General features: G+C 37.8%; 1 protein-coding gene across 3 annotated transcripts in view; it reads right to left on the bottom strand.

The window, feature by feature from the left end:
• MYLK4 (myosin light chain kinase family member 4) overlaps nucleotides 1-17,132 on the bottom strand; it is a 101,264-nt gene that overhangs the window by 36,370 nt on the left and 47,762 nt on the right. Inside the window, exon 1 of one of the 3 annotated variants that reach the window (XM_070940736.1) lies at nucleotides 6,066-6,730. The exons of the other annotated variants lie outside the window; for them this stretch is intronic. Coding sequence (XP_070796837.1) covers nucleotides 6,066-6,425 — 360 coding nt within the window. The 5' untranslated portion in view covers nucleotides 6,426-6,730. Of the gene's footprint in view, nucleotides 1-6,065; nucleotides 6,731-17,132 lie in introns of those variants that run through there. 3 annotated transcript variants of the gene reach the window in all.

Genomic DNA, 17,132 nt, shown 5'->3' on the forward strand with positions numbered 1-17,132 from the left:
AGTCATTATGGCCAGTATCAAAAGAGATGAGAGTTGACCTGCAGCAAGATCTATATAATTTGAAAAAAGTTCTGCTAAGGTATCCATATTAGAAAACAAGAAATAAACAACAAGGTCACTCAAGCACTCGTCATTTCTCACCTGGACTACTGCAATGCTCTCTACATGGGGCTCCCCTTGAGGTGCACCTGGAGGCTCCAAGTGGTCCAGAATGCGGCCGTGCAGGGGATTATGGGAGCGATGGGGCGCTCCCATGTGACACCCCTCCTGCGCGAGCTGCACTGGCTTCCGGTGGTCTTCCGGGTGCGCTTCAAGGTGTTGGTGACTACCTTTAAAGTGCTCCATGGCTTAGGGCCTGGATATCTACAAGACCGCCTTCTGCCGCCAATAGCCTCCCACCGGCCAGTACACTCGCACAGAGAGGGGCTCCTCAGGGTGCCGTCGGCCAGACAATGTCGGCTGGTGACCCCCAGGGGGAGAGCCTTCTCTGTGGCGGCACCCGCCCTCTGGAACGACCTACCCCCAGAGATACGTATGATCCCGGACCTCCGGACTTTCCGTCGGGCCCTTAAAACTCACTTATTTCATCTAGCCAGGCTGGCTTGATCCCATCTTTCGGTTTTAATTTGTAATTGATTTTATTGGGGTGTTTTTAAATTGTGGTCCGAAATTATTTAATATCTTTTTAAATTGTTTTAAATTTTGTATGCTATGTTTTACCTTGGCTGTTCACCGCCCTGAGTCCTGCTGGAGAAGGGCGGTATAAAAATCAAATAAAATAAATAAATAAAATAAATAAACTATGACCCACCCTAGAATATCCCATTCGATTTCATTGTGTGATGTTGGGTCAAGCATTTAGAGAAACCATTTATCTTGTGCTCATTTATCTGTTGCATATTTGGAAATGAATGGGATATGAATCAGTCTGATTCCTCAGAAATGGCTTAGAGTAGCATTGGCTTATAACTGGTGACTAGAAAGCATGGACATAATTCACCACAGCTGAAGAAAACTGAATTCTTCAGTGGGGAATTCAGCATAGAATGTATCGCCTAACATCTGTGCTAGTTCACAGCATTCAATGTTCCTAAAATTTAACTAGATGTTGGGACAGATGAAATATCGCTCCAACCCTGCAAAAGTTCATCTGAGGTTTAAACCCTACTCAAATTTAGGGTGACTGCTGGGGCCTGTACAACTTACACTTTGAACCATTAGCACTTTTGTATCTCTTCTACCACAGGTTTGGGCCTGATTCCACAGAGACAGAAAGCATCCTGGTTTCCCTGGAAAACTAGCAAAGAAAATTGCTCAGTCCTGTCAACAATATCCAAATCATAATTGTATTATCCTTGCTTGGTCTTCATAATTTGAGAGGACATTTTGTCCTTGATATTTGCCAGTCTTGGCAACAAAGGAGCCAGGAGAAGTGGAAGTGGATATGAATCTTCCACACCTGCAAGGATTGAAGCTTATTTTGCTTTGAATTTACTGGCTCAAGATATCTTATTAGTACATTGTTATTTTGTTAACACTTTAGAAGTAAGAAGTAATGTACATGTTTTTGAAAGCATATGCATTCAAGTTCTTAATGTCTTACTTCAAGTTAAAAAGAAAGTTGATATTTATCTAGAGAAATCCTTGGTTTTTAAAACTCATATTCTACAGTAACTGTGCTTTACACCGCAAGCATAAACTATTGGGTCAAAAATGATTATATATAAATGGCTCTGATTAAGAGTGGAACCGGGTAAAGCTAAATAAGGGTGGGGAAAGCATAGCTAAAATCTGCTGTTCCTACCAGCTGTTCATTTAAAGAATTCTAGACTGACGCTTTGAAAAGATAAATATATTTATATAGAAGAACAGACTGTCCTTAAACTAAATGTGTATTTTGGCTAGCTTACATAAACATCACCTGTTAACTTAGCTGATAATGATTCCAAAGGACAACAACAATCTAAACCCAAAGGGCTTAATCATATTCTACCTATCCAAAAAATAAGTTGAAGTAGTTTTGTAAAATGTATGGAGGGGAGATACATTCTTGTATGTCATTCAGAGAAATGCAAAAAATGCAGAGACAATCTTCTTATGCAGAGTCACAGACAGTATCATAGGATGCACCTTCAATTTATATCAATGACATCCTATGCTTCACTACAACTTCCCAACAACCTTCTGAGAAAAGTTAGAAAGACTACGATTTCTCAATGATTCCACTTAAAATGGGTAATTTTCTGTACCAAAGAGAATATGTGCAATAGGTTACTGGATGGTGGAAAGGAAAAAGAAATGGAGAGAAGGAGAGATCAACCATTCCGCAGATCTGCAGGGCCAAACAAATTATATTGAACACATAGTATACAGCCCCCAATTACTTTTTATTTACTTCAAAGTAAACAGATGAGGACTTGGAATAAAAGTGAAAACATTGGTGGGCTTTGGAATTCAAGAGGAGTTGGACTTAGTTTGTGTGTGGCTATGTAAAGATTCTAGGCTAACCTTTTCCGGACCGAGTGCCCAAAGCATGTGCCCGAACCCCCAAATGCAATGCATGTGTGGCCTCCGCACATGCCCCTGCCCCCCATATTCCCCCCACATGCCCCACCCCATGCATGCACGCATTGCCCCATGTGCCCCGCGCCCACGCATGCGTGCATGGTCCCCCACATGTACTGCACCCTCCGTGCATGCACGGCAGACCTCAAAGACCAGCTGGCTGGCGGGAGGCACACGCACATGCACAGCGGAGCTGAACTGGGGCGATGGCTTGCGTGCCCACAGAGAGAGTGCTGCATGCCACCTCTGGCACATGTGCCATAGGTTCGCCATCATGGCTCTAGGTTGATTCCTCTTTTGACTCCACCTCAGGGGTGAAATGCTCCCGGTTCAGACCGGATTGCCCGATCCGGTAGCGATGGCGGCGGGTGGTCAGAGAACTGATAGCAAAAATTCCTGCACCCCCCCCCCCCACCATGCCCAACTGAGCTGCATGATCATCAGAGGCTTTTCAAAGCATTTTTTCCTGCAACCTCTTGGCCGAAGAGGTGGTAAAAAAAATGCTTTGAAAAGTCTCTGAGATCCCAGCTGAGTTCCCTGATCAGCAGAGAGGCATTTTTTAAAGAGCCTCTCTGACAATCCCAACTGAGTTCCCTGATCGGCAGAGAGGCATTTTTAAAAAAGCCTCTCTGAGGATCCCAGCTGAGTTCCTGATCGGCAGAGAGGCTTTTCAAAGCATTACCCCCCCCCACCAAGCCACGTTCACAGAACCGGTAGTAACAGATTTTACATTTCACCCCTGCTCCACCCCCAGATTCTGCCACTCCTCCTACACATAGATTACTCAGTAAAAAAAAATCCAAAATCTTTTCTATTTTATCTTTTTTTCCCCTCTGGTTTTCCGATTTTGACTGCAAACAAAACTTCAATCCTAATGGAGAAAATCCTTACCTTTAACTGCCATGCAAGAAAAACGGCTAGTAAATGATTTATTTATATTTTTAATTTAAAAGATTTATAAAGATGACCCTCTCACAACTTGTGACTCAAGGCAGTGTAAAAAAACCAACAAACAAAAAAGAATAAATACAATGCAAAAAAATTTCAAACCCAAAACATGTAATTGAGGCTGTTGGTAAAAATATGCACATGTACCATAGAAAGGGCTCAAGTGTGACCTTGGCCTAATGATCAGGAGAAAAGCCAGGTCTTTACACTCAAGAAAAGGTCAATAGGATTGCTATCTCCAAACATATTAAGGGTAAATTTCCTATACTGTATGTTAAAGTTTGCTAATGTATTGCCCTTGGGTGCCAAGATTCTTGCAATATCTGTTTGGGTTTTGTGGATACCCAACTTAACTTTTTAATAATGATTAACGATTTATAAAATCTGTCAAATCCCACAAATTGTTGGCCTTCTTCCATACATTCTTGTTTGGTTTCAGGTGAGAATGTGCTATCATGAGATTATTACAACATTACAAGATCTCAACCCATTGCAGGGAAAAATTATGAAGATAGCCAAATGAGCAAGGGTGTCTATTGTTCATAAAAGTTATACAACATTGCCATATTTGTTTTTTTTTCCCAATTAAAGATCAGAGGTTTACGTCATATACGTCTGGAGGAAGAAAGAGATAAGGTACTATAGGTTGACCCAAATACTATGTGGAATCTTTTAAGTAAAATAAGGTTATTCAAGCCCAAGATATTTTTTCGCTTGATACAAAGGACAACTGGTTTGAGCAACAGGCAATTGTAAATGCTTAGATTCTTCCTAATTTTTCCTTGAACTCTATTATTTTAATGGGTTATGGATGTTTATATTATCTTCTATCTATTGTTCATCACCCAGAATTAAATATTTAAGATAGATAGCTATATAATTTTTTTAAACAAATAAATGTATTTAAATCACACACGCTCATGTTAGTAAGTTAAATAGTGGAGACAAGATTAAAACATTTGTACCAGAAAATAAATATTGCCATTGCATTTTTGTGCTACAATTTATTGAAGTAGGGATAGTCTACCTACTTAACATGGGAAATCTGATTTTTGGGGATAAATGTGGAAGTTACTCATGGACATTTCTTCAAAGTTCACTAATTTTGTTTCATTTTTAATCTCATATTTTGTGAACATTTTTAGGTCTTTATAGAACCTGAAAAATAATAGTTGGAATGTGAATAGAGAAATACATTCACTACTCATGGCCTGATTCACAAGTAAAACTGTATCATAGTTTAATATTAAGTTAATTATAAATAGTTCAAACATTAGGTTCATATGTTCACTTTTCCTCTAATTTCCCAATATGTCTGCAAAGAAAAAGTCAAGGATTCAGCTTCCATTTGAGATTAAATAGTATAGTTTTGTGCCAGATTTAGCTGTGTCTTTGAACAGGTGGCAAACTATAATTAATCTTAATTATGATGAAACTTTTGATCAGTACAAGATTGCTCCAAAGATTCAAATTCAAGTTTGCCTTAGGTTATTTTTTATCATGATAATCTACAAATAAAGTAAAATGTTTACTAATGCATCTGAATCAAACCAGTATTTTAGTCTAATAAAAATATATTGTTATTAGTACAGGTAGTTCTCAACTTACGACCATAATTGAACCCAAAAGTTATGTTGCTAAGTCAAACATTTAAGTGAGTTTTGCCCTATTTTGTGACATTTCTTGCCACAGTTATTAAGTGAATCACTGCAGTTCTCAAGTTAGTAACATGGTTGTTAAGTGAATCTGGCTTCCCGATTGTCTGTGCTTGTCAGAAGATGATGCTGGGACATGCAACTGTTATAAATATGAACCAACTACAAAACATCCACATTTTGATCACGTGCCAAAAGGATGATGCAACGGTCATAAGTGTGAAAAATTGTCGTTTAAGTCACTTTTTTCAGTGCTGTTGCAACTTTGAATAGTCACTAAATGAACTTGTATAAGTCGAGGACTATCTATACAGAATATCTTTTTTTTTTTTTTTTTTTTTTACAAACCAAGTAACTTATAAACAAATTAGAGATACAAAGGGACTGGGAAAAAGAAATTGTCGGTTTTGTTGATTACAAGCATTGAATAAAATATAATACATAATGGCTCAATTATTTCATTTTTAAATGTTACTGCTGTCTTTTATTTGCTTGTATGTTTGGATAATTTGGCCTAAAATTAATAGTGCGATTATCTCATTCCAGAGATAATTTACATTATTTTCAATTTGGAATAAAAATCCCATATAGTAATATTCCAAGAGCTTGAAAAGTAGCACTTGGTTAGAATTTGACTACACCACACTGAATTTTAAAGAGAGTTTTGTCACCAAAGACAATGGGAAAAGATTTCTTCTTTAATTAAAGTTTCTAGAATGAACAACAATTAACTGAATATTTAGATGCTTCCAGCATTAATACCTGGTTTGCATTATTAATTCTGCTTTTAATTTAATGCACCCTTAAAGCATAAAGTTAGATTATTTCTAAATTAACAAGCTAGCAATGTTCACAAGATACAAATAGAGCCCTAGCTACAATGTAACCTGGACTTACCTTTTCATTCCATTTGTTGAACGATGTTTCCTTTTTATCTGAGAACATCTGCATTCTGAAACAACTTTCTGACTTATCTTTTTTCAAACTACCACCAACTCTGAGGACGTTATAAGGAGCTTCTTTCCTGCATATTGGATCAGTGAGCGTAAAAGTCTTTAATTCCCCTTCCAAAGAACCAACATGTTGCTGAACTTCTAGGATCACTTGTTCAACTTCTTCTAATCTTGGTTTATGTTGGTCATCATTCTTCGCCATCTCAGAGAACTTCTTTTTAACCTGTGTGCGTACCAGCTTCATATCAGACCTAATTAACTTTTTTGCTGTGGCAGCCGGTGATGTCTTGCCAATTTCTTCCATTTTCCTTCAAGAGTTCAATATTCCTTTCCATAGATCAGATTTCTTGGGAAGCACAATCTAACCTCTGGAGAACGTTGTCAGCAATGCATAAATTTCCTGATTGAAGGAAGCCGCCTTCAGGTCCAACACACAGCTATTTTCAGGAGAGCAGAAATTTTTTTGCTTGATAAAGACAGTAGAAAAAGGTCCTTCTTCATGAGACATGTTGATTCTGTAAAGCGTTAGGATCAAAAAATTTGGCCAAGGATTTTATCACTGATGAAGAAGACTTCTTTCTGCCGGTGGTTATATCTATTTACATCAAGGCATAGAAACGAAAACAACAGCCTCCAGAAGCTTTCTAAAAGACAGACATCCAATGTAATAGATCAAGTTCAATCTATTAAAAGAGGATGCCATGACTTGGACAGAGAATCTGAGTTCTTATGAAAAACGCCTATTTTTTATTTTCCTGAGAAAGTATTACATCCTAACCTAAGCGCACTTGCAGTCAGTGGCCATCAATTCTTGGAGAAGCCAGAAGAACTATTTGTACTTGTGGAATCCGACTTCACAAAGGCTGTTAGACATCCGAGAAGGGAAGGACATTTTAGTAACTATTTATGACCCATATGCGCCTACTATCCAGCTTGATCAGCGATATGAGCCAAATGAGCACCCCTATAAGGGGGGGAAGCTAAATTTGGGTGCTTGACATTTTAACAGCTTAATACTAATTGTTTCAAGTGCCAGCTGCTTTACGAAAAAAATTGTTGGCACGCAGAGAATTTATTTCAAAGCATGTTGTAACACAAATAGTTCCTAAAATTTAGAAACTGCATACAAGCTAAACAAGAGATCCCTTTCTCCACACACACACTATTTATTCTTTTACTTATTTTATAGCCTGCCTGTTCAAGGCATCTAACAAAACAGTAACTGTACAATTGAATTGTATCATATCCAGTAGGTCCTGGTTATGACAAATATTATGAGTAAATGCCAGTCATAATAATAACTGTTAGAAAAATTGATAGCGGCTGTTTGATTTTTCTTCTGCAATATTAATTAATTAATTAATTAATTAATTAATTAATTAATTATATTTCTATACCGCCTTTCTCCCATAGGACTCAAGGCAGTGTACAGTCAAGAAAAATATAGATACACAAACATCATAAAATTGCTAATTAAAATTATTATTATAACATACTTTGGCCCAATTAAATAGAACCTAAAATTAGATAACATTTTAAAAACATTCACATGTTCATATGTTTAGCCCCGCTTGTTGGAACATCAGGGTTTTGAGGACACACAGAAAGCACGGAGATCAGGGATATTTCGTATCTCAGGGGGCAGTTCATTCCAAAGGGTTGGAGCCCTCACAGAGAAGGCCCTCCCCCTGGGAGTCGCCAGTCGGCATAATTTGACTGATGGTACCCTGAATAGTCCCTCCCTGTGAGAACGAACTGGTCGGTGGGAGGGTATTGGTGGCAAAAGACGGTCTTGTAGATACCCAGGTCCTAAGCCATGGAGCGCTTTAAAGGTGATAACTAACACCTTGAATCACACCCGGAAGACCACCGGGAGCCAGTGCAGCTCGCGTAGGAGAGGTGTTACATGGGCACAACGAGCTGCGCCCATAATCATAATATGCAACTGACAATCTTGTATATCAGTTTTAAAAATGTTTGTATGTCCTACAGATATAAAAACTTAGAAATGTTATAATTAGGCTCCAGTCCAAAACACTGAATCCCTTGAAATCTATATACTGCTGTTATTTCAATTTCCCCACTGATTAGGAGAGTCATCTGATATTTAATAGTTAAGTTATTATATGTTGGCCTGTGGCTCCATTAAACAGTAAGCCGATTAACAGAGTTGGAAGGGACCTTGCGGGTCATCTGGTCCAACCCCTTGGCCCAAGCAGGAGATCCTACATCTGCCTCTACCTAGGATCAAACTCACAACCTCCTGATTGTGAGGCAAGAGCTCCACCTCTAGGCCACCAGGTCTTGTTGAGGGGAGTGTCACACTGGAGGTGGTTGATAGATTAACAACAAATCCTTCCCCCCCCCCTTACCACCTCCCCACTACTCATCTGCTTCTTCCCTCCCCATCTTTTAGTTAGAGTTGATAATTTGTATTTTTAACAATATTTTATTCTTATTATATACATGTTTTTGTATAGTCTTATTCTTTTTAACATCGCAAGCCACCCAGAATCACCTCATGGTGAGATGAGACATTTTTTAAAAAAATAAAAATAAATAAATAAATAAATAAGCATACTTTTCTTATTATGGATATGGAATTTACACACATAGACCCATAAATATGTGACTCGTTACAGGTAATCCTCGATTTGTGAACACAATTGAGCCAAATTTTTCTCTGGCTAAGTGAGATAGTTGTTAAGTGAGTTTTGCCCTGTTTTAACAACTTTTCTTACCACAGTTGTTAAGTGAAACACTGCAGTTGTTAAGTCAGTAACATACAGTAGTTATTAAGCGAATCTGGCTTTCCTATTGACTTTGCTTGCGACAAGGTCGCAAAAAGGGATCACATGATCCCGGGACACTGCAACCGTCATAAATATGAGTCAGCTGCCAAATGTCTGACTTTTGATCACGTGACCATGGGGATGCTGCAATGGTTGTAAGTGTGAAAAACAGTCATAACTCACTTTTTTCATTGCTGCTGTAACTTCAAACGGTCACTAAATGAACTGTTGTAAGTTTAGGACTAGTTGTAAAAGTATAAGACAATTATCTTATAATTTCAAAACAGATCTAATTTGATTGAAAAGTGATAACAGTTATTTATCATTAGTTAATTTTGGAAAAGCCCCAAATGTGGACTTTTCTGAAACTTTCACAAAATTGCAAGGTTGGAGCTCTTCATACTTTTCTTTGTTCTTAGGTAAGAAGAGCCAGAACTTTGAACAGAGCATCTAATGCCCTTCCAGATGTCTGAAACAACTGGTGAGAGATGTCAAAAACACAATATAAAATCAAGAGTCTTTGGGGAAAAATAAAAGAAAAAGTAAAGTAAAAGTACAAAATTTAAAGCCTTGGTAGGTTATAAATAAAAAAAAAACATACTTCTCATTGTCAACGTCAGACAAATGTATTTCAAGGTCTTATCAAGGACATAAGATTGTACATAATTTCAGCTGAAATGCCAGAATTAACCTAAATAGGTACATTGTTTTTTTCCTCCTATGTGATGGTCTGTTCCAACCTGTATTGAAACAATTGTTAGGAAATCAAGTGAAACCATGGTATCAAAACTTGGATCTGCTATAGTTTTTATAGGCGTATGCTAGAAAGGAAACATTTCATGGCTGAATGTACACAACATTGGCAACAGGGACTATTTGTGTGTGAATATAACTGCCAAATGTAGCCATATAAAAATCACTCTGTGCCTTTTTTAAAAAAAATTGATTTATATGCCGCCCTTCTCTGGAGACTCAGGGCGGCTTACAAGGTGTTAAGCAATAGCCTTCATACTTTTGTATATTTTATACAAAGTCAGTTTATTGCCCCCACAAACCAGGTCCTCATTTTACCTACCTTAGAAAGGATGGAAGGTTGAGTCAACCTTGAGCCTGGTGAGAATTGAACTCGCAGTAATTGCAGGCAGCTGGAAGCTAAATACTACCTTTAATAGTAGCATTAGTCTGCTGCACCACTCAGGCTCTTAATGAAAACAGAATCTCTTTTGACAGTAAATTGATGATACCAAAGTTAATAATTTTGGAAATGACCTTTCATACCTCATTTTTGATTTATTTGCTGGTCTTTCCACCAATTTCCACTATGAACAGCCATTCTAAAATGGAATGCAGCTAATCCTCACTTACTGACCACACATTCAGTGACTGTTTAAAGTTATGATGACAACACTGAAAAATGAAACTTATGACTGCTCCTCAGAATTACAGCCATTGCAATATTGTCCGCTGTCAAATAATTACCACTTATGACTTTCACAGACAGTTTCTAACAATGAAAGTCAATGGAGAAGCCAGCAGCAAGTCACAAGTTGTGGTCATATGATGTCACGCTTAATGACCTCATCACTTGGCCACCAAGTTGTTGGTCCCCATTGCAGTTGGTAAGCGAGGGCTAATTGCAGTTATATACTAGTCTCAGAACAAATGCGTTGCAAACTTTTCAGGGCAAAAGCGATAGTTTTGTTTATAAAATAGAGCAATGGTCATTTTTTAAAATTTTATTTCCAAGTGCAATTACATTCTGACTTTTATTTCAAAGGAAGCATTTGAGGCAGTTTATTATGTAATTTGAAAAAAAACAAACACTTATATGCTATAATTATAATCCTGGTCAGGTCTTCCTTCCAAAACTGCTCGTTCTGTTTTCTATTTTTTTTTTCCGAAATATGTAAAAAGTTAGCAAGCATTTCTTACATCAGCAGTCTGATCTTTCAATTTTTTGTCCATTTTGTAGCAATAAGAAACAAGAGATCTCAAGCCCTATGTTATAACTACATTGCATTTACAAGATTGACAACTTATTGAATCAGTACCGGTTGAAATCGTCATGCATAGTTGTTTTTTTAAAAATAAAGTTAAAAAAAAAAACCCCAACCCTATTCCTTAGTGTTGTATAAAAAACGTAGCCCAACCATGACCTGAAAAATTTAATACACAAATTCAGTTTAGCAACTGAACTGTTACTGCCAGCTAAAATTATACTGTCAGCTAAATCTTTTGACGCGTGGGCATTTGCAGCAAAGCACCAGGACTAGTGTTTGTACTTTCTTTTAAACCTGGGGCGTCAAACTCAATTTCATTGAGGGCCACATCAGGGTTATGTTGACCTCAGGGGGCTGGGGTGAATGTGGCCAGAGTGGGTGTGGCTTGCTCGATGTCACTCATGTCGGGGGCGCCTGAACTCTGTTTCCAGCAGCAACAGCCTCCTGCAATGCTCTGCCAGTGAAAACGGAGTTCCTGGCAGAGGGTTGCAGGAGGCCATCGCAGCCAGAAACAGAGCTCGGGAGCCTGTTTTCGCTGGTAGAGGCACTGCAGGCTGGTCACTCACTGTTTCCAGGGTGACCCCATGGGCCAGATCTAAGCACCCTACAGGCCGGATCCAGCCCGCGGGCCTTGAGTTTGACACCCCTGTTCTAAACAATGTAATTCTATAAAACTTCTCCGGTTTTGCTCTCCAAGATATTTGTATGACTTATATCAGTGAGAAAGGGTTATTTAAAATTCTAATAAGAGTCACCACCATAATCATCACCATACATATAGATTTCTAAATACCTGAGACCAAAGTTGTACAGTGGATATAAGGAAGACTTAAGAATAGCCAAGAAGTTTCTAAGAAGTGCATCTATTAATGGGCAGTGGTGGACAACAGCAAAATGTGGACTCTGTCCATGAGCTTGAAGTCAAGGTGGCTATGTCCAGGTTTCCAAGTCAGGACACAACTTGAATATAGAGGCATATTTCTCTTGGTGATATAAGCATGTGATGTATAACATCTTTGGGGAAAAGATCTTTATGATATGCTAACATTACAAAGCACATGGCATCAATTGTGATTTTTTAAACCAGGCATAAAACCAGAATCCCTAATGTGGCTATCAAAGTTTCAGCATTCTAGAAGGCCTCCAGTGACTTTAAAAGGGGGGGGGGCAATTTATAGCCCACAAAGTATTAGTAATCCATTCTACAATAATTTAAATCAATTTAAGCTGCTGACATAATTCAGCTGCCTGCTTCCTCCTGCACCTGATGAGTCTGTAGCCCACACATACATTGCCTGCGCAAAACAACTGGAATCATACTGATGAAGCAAATCGATGGAGCACACCATCAAGAACCATAGTCCCCTTCTTATATAGAACTTTAAGGAAATTGTTAAGTCTCAACACTTAGCTGAGTCAAGTGTTTATTACAGTAATACATTCAGAATCCACTTTGTGGATTTTACTTTGTGGAAGACAAGCTAAATAGCTGTCAGAAGACAGGCTCTACCTGAAAAGTGTAGGCCTGACTGAATGATCAAGAGCCATGAGGAGAAGAAGAAGCCTAGAAGTTGCTCATTATGAAAGATTATCTAACAGAAGACTTAGCAGTGGACAATTTACTGGTTCTTGCCTTCCATGGGAAGGAGAGATACATTGTATTCCTGTATATTACCTTAATTAGCACATGTAGTTTCATAAATTAGCAGATGTAAATCAGCACAAGCCGCTCCTGTGTAAATCTCAGTTCCTCTTCTCTTCCATTTGTGGTGTGTAAGATGGGCAGCTATATAAGTTGCTTACATAAACAAAGTACTTAGATAGTCAGACTAACTCAAGAAAAATTCCCAGTGGGGGAAAAAAAGGATTTATGATGTTTTGACTGATTTTAGTCAAAATGTGCATTGGGAAGTAGTCAGAGTTTTTTCCAAGGCCTTTCACTAGAATGATCTGAAGGATATTAGGATATATATGAAATAACCCAGGGGTAATAGTAATCAAACATCCAGCAGTCTATCTCACTCTAATGCATTTCACAGGTATTTACCCTCCATGACACAAATTGCTTGTTTGTTATGGTCCTTGCATTTCACTGAATGCTATCAAGAGTCTGTGCTGTAAGAAAGAACAAACTGGGCTACTTTTCCCAAAGAAACTTGATTTTATATTGCATTTTTGCATTGATTTAGCATCTCTCACCAGTTGTTTCAGAGGGATTATTTGCTGAAGGCTAATGCTAAGCAGTTTAAATTTATGGTTAACATGACAAATGGGCTTAGCTAGAAATATTCCCGCAATAGATTCCAGCTCTGGATTTTTTTGGCTTTATGCTGCTTGCTGGGGTATGCTATCCTTCACAAGTGCCTACTGTACTGCCACTGCACTTCATTACCAATAGACTGAAAGTTATTGCATGTTATAAGGCTCCAAAGTGTAACATTCTCAGTTTCCCAAATTTGTTAGATGATTTATTCTTTTTTCCAAGCCTTTATAAATGCTGCCCCAAACCCTGCTAAAATGGCAACACCTGTATTTTTATTTATTTATTTATTAAATTTATTTGCTGCCCATCTCACCGGAAGGGGCCTTTTTACTTTTAACTCTATTAAATTAGAAGTTATGTTTCAGTCATATATATAAGACTAGGCAAACTTTTACTTGTATTTATATCAAATGCCATTTTTTCCAGAATTCTGGGAATTCCCATATTTTGCTAAGGATGCTGGGAATTCTTCTCAAGAAATTTATACCTTGCCCTGCCTCCATATCTCCGCCAGCAGAGATGTAAAGATCTAAGAGGTATCTGGGTAAGGAAAAGAATTCTTAAATTACTTTTTTAAAAATAATTACAATTAATATTAGTTAATATTTAACTCTATTGTGCAGAGAAAGACAAACCTTAAAGACCATTGTCACTGGCAGGTTAATTATGTTGTCTTTCCTTATTTCAATAAGTGTTACAGCATATTCTATGATTTATTCATTTATTCATTTGCTTGTTTGTTCATATAAACAATCCCCAGAAGAGGCCTTTCCCATACATGTCCATCTTTCTATTATAAGCCTTCAGGCCAAGAATTATGCTTCCTCAGCCATCCACTTAAGTTCATGAAAGAGCCAATTGTGGATTCTTAGTTATGAATAATCCAAGGTTTGGAATATAGTTGCTTGACAGTCTGCAAACATGTGCTTCAAAAAGAAAAAAGAAGTGTGGAAAACTAACTACTATAGCAAGAACCATTTAGTTAGCACTGATTAACACAGCAAGGAACTATATATGACTCCATAAAAAATCCTAACAAGAAAACTTTTTTTCCTGGGGAATATGGTAATGGTTCTTTGTAGATTTAATCAAGAATAGGAAGGATAGTCAAAACTGAATTTCCAAGCGTTGAAAAAGATCCTTTTAGTCTAAAGGAGAGTGAGTGAGTCTGTCATCTAAAATTATCTGCTTAGGTACCTTTAGGTGACTACAGCTTTCTGAAGAAAGTGAACTCAAATTTCTTGCTTGACTTTGCATAACTTGAGTAATCAATTGAGTACTTTGTGATAATGTGACAATTGTGCAGTATCTAAAATAACCGCTGTGATGATAAATAGGTGTGGTGTCCATGGGTCATCCCAAAAGTTGTCTTCAGCTCTGTTCAGCCCTCTTCTTCTTGACCCAAGGGAAATAAAGAGCAAGCACGCACACTCACACAAAGCTTTGCACAATGAGGCAAAAATAAAGAATGAATAGTATCTATTTGGTCTCTGATTACAATGATTTTACCATCTGTTCATCAGTTCTGAAACCTGACTTCCCATATCCTAAGCTAACTGTCTGCAAGGTGTTCTACAAATACCCCGCGGTAATAAATCATGACAGAACAGCTAATCTTCACTGGCCATTGTAAGTCTGGTGAAGATTTTCCTTCACATTATCTCGGTCATGCAATGGCAGCAAAAAACAGGACATCTTGCCTCCTCTGGTTCATTACCTTTGGCATGCTCTTTGTGAGCTTTTTTCCTGCTTCCAATGTCCTTGAAAAGGCAAGAACGATGCTGCAAGTTGAGCTATGTGTTAAGACAAATCCCCTTTAAAAGCAAGCCATTTGTCTTGTCTTTCAATATTTGTATGGCTTTAAAATAAATGATTTCCTTCAACAAGTGCCAACTGATTGAAAATGTTTGGCACACTAATGTCAGGGTTGCGTTTAGAAGCATATCATTTTCCACGTCCAAATGAAACAAAGCTTAAGTATACATCTGTTGTTCATATCCCCTTTTTGCTATCTTTGTCTGGCCTGTCCTCTTTCCTTCCTCACCTGCTGTGGTCTCCTTGTGTGTAAGAACATTATCATGCATTGACTGTCGCCCTGTTTCAATAACTTACACAAGTGTCACAGAAGTGTATCCTCCGAACAAAGGGTACAATGGTTGGAAAGGAGAAAAGGAGTTGGAACAAAAAAGAATTGTAAAATGGATACTGGATAATATTTAGACAGTATGAGGACAAGGGATATGTAAATAAGAACATAGTAGTAATGTATGTTAAATAGTAATTAGATTTGTTGTTATGTTAAAAATATGCATGGATATGACAAGACCGGGATGGACACACTATGTCCAATGTTTTTAATGTTTGTTTAATAAAAAAACTTTTAAAAAAAGTATATCCTCTGCAAAATGTTCTTTTTGATAAACTTGCTTTGTAGAAGGTCCACCACTCTAAATATGAATTAGTTACTAAGATCGAGACTCTTAGCATTCAGATAGAGTAACAAGTGCTTACAGTATGTACCACTTACCACCTTGGCAGAGAAATCAGAGTTTACCACTAACTATGATCCTGCTGATCGTGTTCTTTGTTTCCTGTCCTGTCCTCCTGAAAGACAATTTGGAACTGTGAATGAATCCTTCAATTTTGGCAAGACTCTCTTTTGGTGAAGGTACAAGGGACATAAATATTAAGAGGCTTTCAAGAGAAGAGACAAATTTCTACTATCTCAAAGAAAGTTAGTTTGGTCTAATGGTTAAGGCCTGAGGCTAGAAACCAGGAGACTGTGAGTTTTAGTCCTGCCGTAAGCATGAAAGTTAGCTGAGTGACTTTGAATGAGTCACTGTCTCTCAATCCACAAGGATGTTGTTGTGGGGAAAACAAGAGGAGGAAGAAGCACTAAGTATGTTTGCCACTGAGTAATTTATAAAAATAATAAAGGTGGGATTAAAAAAAATCTAAATAAAATAAAATCTCAAGAAAGTCACCTGGGGCCAATGATGATATACTATTATTCTTAGTAGTAATATATGAAAACAAAGACATACCAAATGAAGTGTTCCTAAGAATCCTTTTTAGGGAGTCATTCTGAGAACATCTCAAAAGCGTGTAAATATATGTAGAAGCAGCTGAGTGGCTTTGAAAAGTAGACGAAAAATCAGGGGAAATGATTGATTACTTTCGCAAAACAGCAGTTAGGTCCATTTTAGTGATTACGATGCCAAACTGTAACCCTCAACTCAATTCTACCACCTGGAAATGTCCTCCTTCAAGGTTATTTTATCTAACTTCAGCAGAGTCCTTAAAAGTCTGGCAGATTTCCCTTGGGGATTAGTGGAGATTTTTTTCCAAAGCTAATGCCAGCTTTAGAGTTTTTTCTCAGGATCTCAGCAATGGAACGAAGGTTAAATATCAGTGATTCCAGCAGACAGGTTTTTTTATGATGATGATGATGATGATGATGACAAGGATCTAATGGATGAGTTTGATATAAGCCTGTATTTATTCCCCTGTGTAAGCTAGTGGCATGTGTTGAGAATGAAACAGGCATTTTTCACAAAATCAATTTGACAATGCAACTTTTTGTGAAAAGTAGGCAAAGAGTAGAAGATCGGAACCTTAATGGCAAGTTTTACATTTAGTTAAAATTATGCCTCTTAGCCCTAATTTAATTCCCATTGTCCATTACTTCTGGCCCCATCTGAAGATTCCTGCATGGGTTTAATGGTCACCGTAGTCCTGTTTCTTTTCTTTCTTAAAAATGGCTCCATTCAAAAGAGCCTCCATTTGAATTTCTTAAGGCTGAAAAAAAATATGATGTGATAAATTATCCACTAATAGTTCCAAGAAAACGATCTGAAGAAAAACCCCTGAAGTTCTGAGGTGAAAGCCAGAGGTGTCATAACTCTGAAGAAGGGGAATGAAAGAAGCACTGTCTCCAGGTGCCCAAGGAGCTGTAC

This window comes from Pituophis catenifer, unplaced genomic scaffold, assembly GCF_029215685.1.
Source record: "Pituophis catenifer annectens isolate HBS135680 unplaced genomic scaffold, rPitCat1.0.hap2 SCAF_3, whole genome shotgun sequence".
In the NCBI taxonomy this organism is placed as follows: domain Eukaryota; kingdom Metazoa; phylum Chordata; class Lepidosauria; order Squamata; family Colubridae; genus Pituophis; species Pituophis catenifer.